Here is a 10,365-nt window from a genome sequence, read left to right as displayed (position 1 = left end):
AAACAATTGACTAAGCTGTTCAGCTTCTGGGGTTCAGTTGGATCAAAAGAGCAGTAGAGCTGGATGTCATCAGCAAAAATGTGATAAGAAACATCTGGAAATCTCTGAATGATTTTACCGAGAGGAATCAAGTACAGCAAAAACAATAAAGGTTGTGTGTAGCATAGGAAGGTTCTAAACTGTTGTTGAACATTAAGGAAAGGATCAAAAAAAGAAATAGATTTAACAAATAACTACAAACGGTGTGTGTGTGTGTGTGGGGGGGGGGGTGTATGTGGGTGTGTGTGTGTGGTGTGTGCGCAGCGGAACAAAGTCTTGTTCTCCTTCACCTCTTTTTGAAGAGGAAGACGTGTGACAACAGCTGGAACAACCTGCGAGTGAACACATGTATAAGTTGACTTGAGAGCAGAAACAGCTTGGGTTCCACACACCTGCTCCAGAGGGACCACTTCCACACGGCTGATGATGATTCTGCAGAGAGCAGCACACACGTTGTCAATCACCTGCAGGTCTGCCTCTCTGGCCAGCATGCTGGAGAACACTGACAGCATCATGGGGTACTCTCTGGAGCTCATCAATTTAGGAACAAGCACTTGTTCTCAGGAGGTTCTGGAGTTCATCTGACACTTCTTTTAAAGGATACAAGGTCAACATGGGACCTGCTGCTTCAGCCAAACACCCGAGACTGAAAGTGCTTTTGTGGCCAACTTCAGCATCACTGCCCTTCACTCCAGCCATCAGGACGGGAAGCAAAAGGTTGGACAGTCGGCCTGCGAGGTCTCGACCACCCGTGACACCGACCAGCGCCTCCAGAATTAGACCGATGGTGTCATGTTTATGTTCTTCCCGTTTTATTTTGAAGGTGGTTTTCCGTTTGTATTGTGTCCTGTGTTTTCCTTTGACAGACGCTGGCAGGTGATGATTGAGTGGCGGGTTCTTCCTATTGATAAGGAGCATCTCTACCCGGAAGAACTCGCCAGAGTATTGCGTTTCCAGACCAGGTTGGCTATCCCTTCGATCTCGCTCCTCGCCTTTGAATCAGAACTTTGATAATCCTTTGGATACTCCTGACGTTGTCAGCACTTTTATTTAGTCACGTGAGTCCTTTTGTCTTTTTCTTTTAGTTGCTGTTCATTCCTATTACGGACCACTCTGGATTTATTAAAGACTTTTGTTCTGAACTTTTCCTCCGTGGATTTTTGACTCTTCCGCATCTGGGTCTCCTGCCCTGATCGGATCCTGAAAGATAGTTTCCATATAGAAAGTTATTTCCTAAAAAGACACCAGTGAGACTAAAAATGATGATTACTGCAAGAAGAAAGTATTATTCCTGGCATTATTTAGCAGCATTTCTGACATCTTAACTTTACTCCGGTGAAAAGAATAGTACTGAAGCAGTACATGAATGCACCGGGCACTTTATATTCAATTTCATACACATGAGGACAGAGACATCCGATGTTAAAAACTCAGTTTGGCTGATGATGAGGCAGCAGATCGTGGAGGAAGGTTGCAACGCTCTCAGCTGGAACTGCTGCAACCAGCAGAGGAATTCCATGGCAGCCATCTTGTAGTAGTGTATTCTACTGCAAACACAACATCACATTGAAACGAGTCCACATAAGTGCATTTAGGTGTGCAGTTTTGAAAGGCATCTCAAACCTTGGATGATCCAACACCATTCTCATGACATGCAGTCTGATCAACAAGAAAAAGTACAAGGTTTCACTAGGATTCTTGTCATTCTAACTTTTATTGTATGTTTTTTCCGTCTCACCTCCATCTTCAGCAGGTCATGGATCGTGTGGCTGATCTGTTTGAAGTATGCAGGGTTTTTGAAAACCTCTGCCTTGCAGGTCTTGATGATATTGTACATGGCTGGAATGGTTCTGAGCACATCATGTAGACTAGTCTCAGTCCTCACAATATCCAAAAAACAAGGTAAGAATGTGGTCTTACCTTGTTTTTTGGATATACTTGTGTATATACTTGTGTAGCGCGAGAGGAGGAAACAGAGAGAGGGTTTATCTTGTGGACCTTGAATTGCCTACAGCTCCTTCACCTATATGACAAACAAGAACTGTTTCTACCAAGTCTACCAATAACAAGCCAATGTACAAGTACCGGGAGGAGATGGTCGCTATGTGACTGACCCGGCATCCCTCTCTGACGCTTGTGGAGAGCGAGTCAGTAAATACGACGTCTGCTCCTCAGGGCTGAAGCATGAGGTAGAATGAAAGCCTTCTATTCATCACATCTCATTTCTTCTCACGTCTTTATCTCATTTAATTTGTATTATTATTTCTCAATTTTCAAATTATTCCATTCGTTTTCACTTACGTCATTTTAATAATTAATAATATTCTTTTTTTGCTCTTCTTTTTCTCCGGTCGCTATCTTTGATTTAATTTTAATGACATAATTACATCTTTGGTTGTTTATTTTCACTTTTTATTGACCCCATATTTTCATTTGATCATCTTATATTTTTATGAGAAAAGTTACTTTTACTGCAGGTGACCAGTTAAGCTCTGAGCAGGAAGATTGTTAAACAAATTGTCTCATCAATCTCCAGGCACAGCGAACTATGTCCACCTAAAAGATTTGAGAAAGGGCTCCTCTAAACATGGACAGATGGCTCAGACTTGTGCTCCTGATTCTTCCCCTGATAATAGTTTTGAGGGTCCTATCATAGCACCGGCTTTTACAAGACTCCGTGATAATGTAAGTTGTTCTCTGACTTTTGTATATTTCACTTAACAAGCGTTTTCTCCTAAACTCCTGTGTCTGTCCTTCTTAATCACCACAACGTATTGATACAAATCCCAACAATAGCATTGTTGCTTTCATAAAGTAAATACAACAAAGTAACTTGCCAGTCAAATATATTCCTGGGGTAAAGGGATCAGAGAGGGATTATTATTTGAAGGTCTAGTGGTCAGCTTTGCCTTGATAGTTGGACTCAGTGCTGTTCTCCTTCCACACATTGTAGATACTTTGGCAGAACTTCCCCATCACGTCAACCTCAAATGGAAATTGTAATTAATTTCATTGCAAAATTCTGTGAACAATGTTTCACAGTTATTTAACAAATGTATTTCACATACATTTGAAAAAAGGGTGGACGATGTCAAAACTGTTTTTAGACTATTTTGATGAATTAATAAGGTTCTTTGTTGAAATGAAATGTTCAGGCTTATAGTGGTAGCCTGTTGGTAGACCTACATCTCTCATCTCATACACCAGCTGAAAGCTCGTCTCAAAGAAAGGCAGGAAGTTGGCTCTGCAGAACAAGATAACAAAGGACATTTTATGATGCTGATATTAAAGGAGGTAATTGATGTTATTTTCTGACTGAACAGCTTCTACGTTGGTTCTCAGGTAACATGTAAAGTATATCATTTGTAAATGCAACTCCAAGTGTTTAGAAAATGGATGAATACCCGAGATTGTATGCAATTTCTCCAAGAGTATTACATTCATTTCCAAACATGGCTCTTTCTTTACTGTCCTTGACGCTCATCAACTTCGGCATGATGGCAGATAGGTAAGGCGTCAGGCAGTCGGAGTTCACGGTGGAAATTGCAGAATACAAGCCGAATCTGCAAGACAGAGAGCAAACAGAGCTTCTTATAGGTGTCATTGTTGGCTAACAGTCATTCTTTTCAGACTTTGAACAAAACAACTTTAAACACGTACATTTGGAAATTCAGGTCGAGGTCCTCAGTGTCTTTGTGAAGTTTGAGGCAGAGCTGGACATATCCTGCAGCAAGAGGACTGAAGATATCTTTGCCAATAGTACGGATGAGCATCGATAGAGTATCTGATAACAAAAAAAAACATATTTCAATCTTTAGGTTATGATGAAATTGAGTTATTTAGTGAGGTTTGTTCCAAGCAGGCTGTCATTTGGCAGATGGCAAGGAGAAGTCAAGTCATTAGAAACCAGCGACCACTCCAGTAGACTGGACAGTGTCATCCAAATTAAACTTGATACAAACCATAACACATACCAAAGGATAGCATTTGCACACTCTTCATGTCCTCAGTGGTGGCCGTCAGGAAACACTTCAGACTCTCAGTGACGAGAAAGAAGTAGGGAACCAGCAACTCCTCAGCATATTTACCTTCAACGGGGAGGTGACATTTGTCATTAAACAACCAAATAAAATGACATTCAAGTACTATAATCATAATAATTCATTAGTTACTATCCCTTAGTTTGTGGGTACATATATATTTAAAATATATATATATATATATATACTGTATATATATTGTATTGTCTATAATAGAGCAGAGATGAATGGTAATAATGTTACCAATGGTACGTATGACAGGGATCGTGAGCTCTAAGATCCTCAGCTCATCAGTGTTGTTGAGGACTGACAGCATTGTGTCCATAACAGTGGGCAGGTAAGGCTCAAGATCCTCTTCTGTTTGAAAGATAACATGAGGGTAATTGCATGACTTATCTTTCAATGCACATCAATTCTGAGAATTAATTACTATGCTCACCCAATTCAATTATGAAGCCCTTCAGAATTCCAACTTTCAACATGAAAAATTCTGGTCTCCTTCAAGGAGGACAAGTAGCCCAGCAGCAAAGGCATCAACTCTGGGTAATATGTTCTCACCTCTGGCTGTAAATTGGCAGGAAAATATAGTTAATGGAAACAAACAGAACCTAACAATAATTTTCACCTGTAGACGTTGAGAAAAATCTTCAAGGATATAAAGTCCAGTATTGCGAACAACTTGATTATTGTCTGACAGACTCTGTCACACCGTCTGCATCACGGAGGAAAGCATCCTAAAAATCCAACAAACATGTCATTTAACATTTGGTCAGTACAAAAACTTTTCTTTGCTCCGAATGACCAGCCATACTTGGTGCGGATCTGATCGTTGCATCCTTGAGTCAATGAACCAAGAAGAAAAAGCCCTGCCCTCCTGTGGTAGGGATTGGAACTGGCCAGGTATTCTTGAGGGAGGGGCATCTGGTGTGAAGGATTCAAACGATGATATAATCAAGACGTGCATCTTCACAACTGGTCAATAATTGTCAAAAAAGGGTTTAAATGACATTTCACCAAGTGTTTGAACATTTCCTCTTGTGGCAAATGCGTCACCACAGTCTGTGAATGACAGCAAATGTTGGTGAATATTCTACATTCTACAAATGTGATGAATTTTCTACACAGACTAGGATGAAAAGACTGCAATATTACGACCGGAAAGGTGCAGGAACTGGAAGGTTTGCATTTATTCTGACATGGTGCTTTCACTTGTGCTCTGGTTGCACCGTATTTTAAACTTCCTGCATCATTCTACTCGAAATATCTTCATCTGTTTCTCTAAAACTGCAGTTTTTGTTCAAGGTCAAACTCTGGAAGGTCATTGAGGCCTCCTGTGGCTACACCCAACTATCAGCATGAACATTCACAGCAATCTTTAAGCAACTTCTAGACACAATCAAAATTAAACACATCATTTACAAATATTGGGCCGATTTTTGATCTGGGTTTTACCTCATCAGTCTGACCAGAGAGTTGATGCAGTCCATCGCAGACGATCTCGCATGATCACCCGTCGAGCCAGGCAGTGTAACATCACAGCTCACCTGAAAACAAAAGTACAGAGAGGGACTTAAGATGGTTAACAATGCAGGGTGTATAAAAACACTGTGGTATCAGTGTGTTAAAAGCATTTAAAGAAGTACATGAGATAAACAGAAAAAAATGTTGAAAAAACAAAACAAGATAAAGAAATGGATTAAATGCCAATGATAGTCATCATAGTCAATCAATAAAGTTTTACCTTACCTTTTACCTTAGTTTTCCAGAGATATCTTTTGTCTTCCACAGTGCAAGTAAATGATCTGCACTGCACCTGACCGTGGAGGAGCTGGCCAGCTCCTTCAATGGCAGGCTCAGGCACCCCCAGTGTAGGACGGATCATTATAGAAGGTCCTTCATCCGGTGTCACGATATTTAACTCTCTACTTTAAATATCCTGATGCTAATCCGTAGTGTGTTTTTCTTCTCGTGTGTTTTATTTTATTTTTATTTTATTTTATTTTATTCTATTTTATTTTGTTAATAGTGTTAAATTTCTAATTTTGTAAATAATTTGTATATTTTTAAGATCGTTTTTATTTTATTTTGTATTATCTCTTTTATTATTTCTTTTTTCCTTGCACTTTATTTTTTTTCAACTGTGCTGTTGTAAAAGTGTGTTTCCCCTCTGGGGATGAATAAACATTTTCTATTTCTTCTTTAAACATTCAAACGTTTAAAAAAACATCGAATCCATCACCAGATGACGTCATTGAAAGCTAGGTATTATTTTTCTTACCATAGTCTGAGGCTCCATCGTAACGCGAGGAATCAGCCGTTAGCACTAAGTGCGGGAGGAAGAGGCGGAGCTTCATAGACGGCGGGACGCGGCGGAAGGGGCGGAAAAGGCGGGGCCGGAAACCGCATCGAGGCTGCAGAGAGCGCGGGCGGGAGAGACGAGAAGGGACCAAACACGAGTGTTTAGATCTGCGTCGATGACTTCTCCCCCTTATGAACACCTGCTGGAAAGGTTTTCTAGACATTTTGTTTGCGGATTAAATGTCTGTAAATTACTTCATATATATATATATATATAACGTAAATGGACATTTAAGTATCATTAAAAAAAACTCGATTAAGTTCTGAATGAAACACTCGAGTAAGTAAATCATTTATATTTATAAAGCGCTTAAACAATCAAAACAATACTCAAAAAAGTATATACTTTAAAGATCAAGATAATACTGAGAACAACACAGGAGTTCCAGAAAATCAAGTAAAAGCCTGAACAAATAGAACGTCTTAAGATGTTTCTTAAAGGAGTCAGTACATCATCAAGAGCAAAGAGAGAGGAAGATTGTTCCAAAGCTTAGGAGCAACAGCCTGAAAAGATTTCTCTCCTCTGGTCCTGAGCCGTGTGCGTGGAACCATAAGTAGATTCTGATCCACAGACCTCAGAGCCCGAGCTGGGGTGTAAGGCTGAATCAGATCAGTGATGTAAGGAGGAGCCTGACCATGAATAGCTCTGAAAGTAAGAACCAGAATTTTAAAGTTGATCCTGAAAGAAACTGGAAGCCAGTGAAGAGTTTTAAGGATCGGAGAAATGCGAGTTCTTCTACTAGAGCGGGTTAGAATTCTTGCTGCAGAGTTCTGAATCAACTGCAGGCGAGAAAACTCCTTCTTGTTAAGACATGAAAACAAACTGTTACAATAGTCCAGACGAGAAGAAACAAACGCATGGATTATAAGATCCAGATCATGTTCCGACAACATTTTCCTAAGTTTAGAGATTTTTCTCAGTTGAAGGAAACAGTTTCTGGTCAGTTTTCTGCAGTGTTGAACAAGAGACATGTCTTTATCAAATACAGCACCCAGGTTTCTCAGGCTCAGTTTGACAGACCGACCTAAGTCACCCAAGTACTGACTCAACCCTGGAACCTTATCATCAGGAGCAATCACCAGTGTTTCAGTTTTGTCCACATTTAGCTGTAGAGTGTTTTCACTCAGCCATTGTTTGATTTCTAGCAAACAATTGACTAAGCTGTTCAGCCTTTGGGGCTCAGTTGGATCAAAAGAGCAGTAGAGCTGGATGTCATCAGCAAAAATGTGATAATAAACATCTGGAAATCTCTGAATGATTTTACCGAGGGGAATCAAGTACAGCAAAAACAATAAAGGACCCAGAACAGAACCTTGAGGGACTCCACACAACAGATCTGCCGATTCAGACCTCATTTGATTGGCAGATACACTAAAACTGCGCCCAGAAAGGTAAGATGAGAACCATTCTAACACAGACCCAGACAGTCCCACTTCATCCCTCAGTCTTTTCAGCAGGATCTGGTGAGCAACTGTGTCAAAGGCTGAGGACAGATCCAAGAGAACCAGAACAGTGAATTTACCCGAGTCAGCCCACATTATGATGTCACTGGACACCTTCACTAAGGCTGTCTCCGTAGAGTGATGTTTACGGAAGCGAGACTGAAACTTCTCATGGATGTCGCTCTGATCCAGGAACAAAGACAGCTGCTCAGACACCACCTTCTCAAGATCTTGGACAAGAAAGGGAGCTTTGAAATCAGCCTGAAATTACTGAGGTCAGTTGGGTCTAAGCCTGTTTTTTTGAGCAGAGGCTCCACAATAGCATGTTTAAATGCATTGGGAAAAAACCCTGTGGAAAGGGAGAGGTTCACCATATTGGTAACCCAGGGCTCGATTAAGCCTACAAGGAAGGACGTCATCTGAGCAAGAGGAGGGTTTCATCTTGTTCAATAGTGCTGAAATATCACCCAAAGATACAGCAGTGAAGGAGGACCAAGAGGAGGAGAGGGGCACAGAGACAGTAGGGGTTCCAAACAAAGTGGGAGAGATTTTCTCTTTGATCAATTTAATTTTGTCAATGAAAAATCTCAACAATGCATTGCTGTCAGCTTCACAGAAGACAGGCGTGATTTGAGGAGCAGGAGACACGAGAGAATTAATCGTGTCAAACAAAACTTTGGGGTTTTTCCTATTTGCTGCTACCAGTTTTCTGATGTAATCAGATCTAGCAGTTTCTACCATCTCACTGTAAGAAGTCATCAGATCCCTGAGGTGAAGTCTATGCACCTCAAGTTTAGTGGACTTCCAGAGATGCTCAGTCTTTCGACAAAGTCTCTTCAGACTCAGGAGATCTTCATTTGTCCAAGGTCACCGTTTTTTCTGAATTTTCAAGTTAGATTTAACAGGTGCCACTTGATCCAGTATTTCAACACAATGATCAGTGAATCAAACTTTCCACATCTGGGCAGTCATCAAAGGAAAGACGGTCAAACATAGCAGAAAAACTGACTGCGGTATCGGCTGAGATGACACGCCCCTGAGACCTAACTTTCAAAGGCTTAGGTTCAGGGATGAAGTCCAGGTTAAACAAGACAAGAGAATGATCACTCAGATGGACATCATATACAGATACATAAGAGATGTCCAGGCCAAGAGTAAAAACTAAGTCTAAAATGTGGACTTTTTGATGATTGGGTTCAGAAACATGTTGCTCAAAATTAAAGGCTTCTGTTAAAGTTAAAAGTTCTTTAGCAGAGCAAGATGTGACGTCATCAACATGAAGATTAAAGTCTCCAAGAATAAGGACAGATTCCATTTGAATAATGGAAGATAAGAAGTCACTGAAGTCTTTCAAGAACACAGCTGCAGGACCAGGCGGGCAGTAGATTGACACACAATAGAAAGGTCTTGTAGAACCAACCATCATCTGAGACTCAAAAGAAGTGAATTCCTGTGTCTGAATCACTTTGCAAGAACAACTCTCCCTAAAAACTGTAGCAAGACCTCCCCCACGACCAGAGAGGCGAGGCTTCCCCAGGACAGCGCTCCCTACTCGAGTTCGTTCAGATGAATAAACTCTTTCTCTCTCTGCCAAGTCTCAGAAAGACATAATAAATCCAAATTAACTCTTGTGAAAAGATCATTAAGAATAAAGGATTTATTAGTAATGGAGCGAACATTTACTACCGTAATTCTACAACTATGAAGCGCACTTGAAATGTTTAATGTCAACAGTGTGATTCCAACCCCGATTGTGCTTAACGACCTCAAACCACTTTAAGGAGGTACAGAGTGAACATAAATCGGTAAAAAATGCTTAATTTTAATTTTTTGAAGCTTGGATTGTTCACGCATCGCGGAAGTCAAGAGGCTCTTAAAAGTTCAACCTCCAAGCGAAACCACTCCCACAAACAAGGTAAACTCTTTCAGAGCTCATTCACACTTGCAGCAGCTGAAAAGACAACGTCTGCCAAGCAGCAGTTCTTATCAGTAAGAGATAGTGTTCAAAGACACACGAACCTGGACTCTCAGCTGAGTCACAGAAAGTCAGAGATCTCACACAAATGAATGCTCATTTTTACAAGTACCGCAGAGAAAAACAAAATATTCAAAAGATAATAGAATAGAATAGAAAAGCTTTATTCATCCCCAGAGGGGAAACACACTTTCACAACAGCGCAGTTTAAAAAATAAAGTGCAAGGAAAAAGAAATAATAAAAGAGATAATACAAAATAAAATAAAAACGATCTTAAGAATATACAATTATTTACAAAAATTAGAAATTTAACACTATTAACAAAATAAAATAGAATAAAATAAAATAAAATAGAAATAAAAACGGGAAAAAAATAAAAATAAAAAGCACACGAGAAGAAAAACACACTACGGATTAGCATCAGGATATTTAAAGTAGAGAGTTAAATATTCTGACACCAGTTGGGATGAAGGACCTTCTATAACGCTCCGTCCTACACTGGGGGTGCC

The 10,365-nt window shown here is 40.2% G+C and overlaps 1 protein-coding gene across 4 annotated transcripts; it reads right to left on the bottom strand.

Annotated features, from left to right (window-relative positions):
* Nucleotides 1–344: 344 nt before the first annotated feature.
* On the bottom strand, nt 345–6,455 carry LOC148068024 (importin-4-like). 4 transcript variants are annotated; one of them, XM_087803610.1, is made up of 16 exons: nt 6,358–6,455; nt 5,532–5,623; nt 5,094–5,138; nt 4,891–5,000; nt 4,705–4,813; nt 4,519–4,643; nt 4,323–4,436; nt 4,014–4,127; nt 3,700–3,823; nt 3,444–3,602; nt 3,226–3,283; nt 1,778–3,024; nt 1,663–1,698; nt 644–1,586; nt 432–564; nt 345–371 (listed from the first exon to the last, which is right to left on the bottom strand). In XM_087803610.1, exons 6-12 carry the CDS (start codon nt 4,559–4,561, stop codon nt 2,932–2,934), a joined length of 705 nt encoding a protein of 234 aa, XP_087659736.1. In that variant the 5' UTR covers nt 4,562–4,643; nt 4,705–4,813; nt 4,891–5,000; nt 5,094–5,138; nt 5,532–5,623; nt 6,358–6,455; the 3' UTR covers nt 345–371; nt 432–564; nt 644–1,586; nt 1,663–1,698; nt 1,778–2,931. The 4 variants fall into 4 exon arrangements, with proteins under 4 accessions (XP_087659736.1, XP_087659737.1, XP_087659738.1 ...); XM_087803611.1 differs by lacking the exon at nt 5,094–5,138 and having other exon boundaries at nt 1,778–1,889; nt 1,960–3,024; XM_087803612.1 differs by lacking the exon at nt 5,094–5,138 and having other exon boundaries at nt 1,778–2,062; nt 2,125–3,024.
* Between the last annotated feature and the right edge of the window lie 3,910 nt (nt 6,456–10,365).

The sequence above is a fragment of the Callionymus lyra genome, chromosome 12 (assembly GCF_982586985.1).
Source record: "Callionymus lyra chromosome 12, fCalLyr1.hap1.1, whole genome shotgun sequence".
Classification (NCBI taxonomy): domain Eukaryota; kingdom Metazoa; phylum Chordata; class Actinopteri; order Syngnathiformes; family Callionymidae; genus Callionymus; species Callionymus lyra.
The sequence above is the reverse complement of the archived record's forward strand: the minus strand, read 5'-3'. Positions and strand labels throughout refer to the sequence as shown.

Bases quoted from the DNA above. Each gene is read 5' to 3' on its own strand.
- LOC148068024 (XM_087803610.1), bottom strand. From the start codon at position 4,561: ATGTTGAAAGTTGGAATTCTGAAGGGCTTCATAATTGAATTGG. The intron at 4,437-4,518 runs GTGAGCATAGTA...TCTTTCAAACAG, and splicing joins GGGCTTCATAATTGAATTGG to AAGAGGATCTTGAGCCTTAC. The intron at 3,824-4,013 runs GTATGTGTTATG...TTTTGTTATCAG, and splicing joins TGTGCAAATGCTATCCTTTG to ATACTCTATCGATGCTCATC.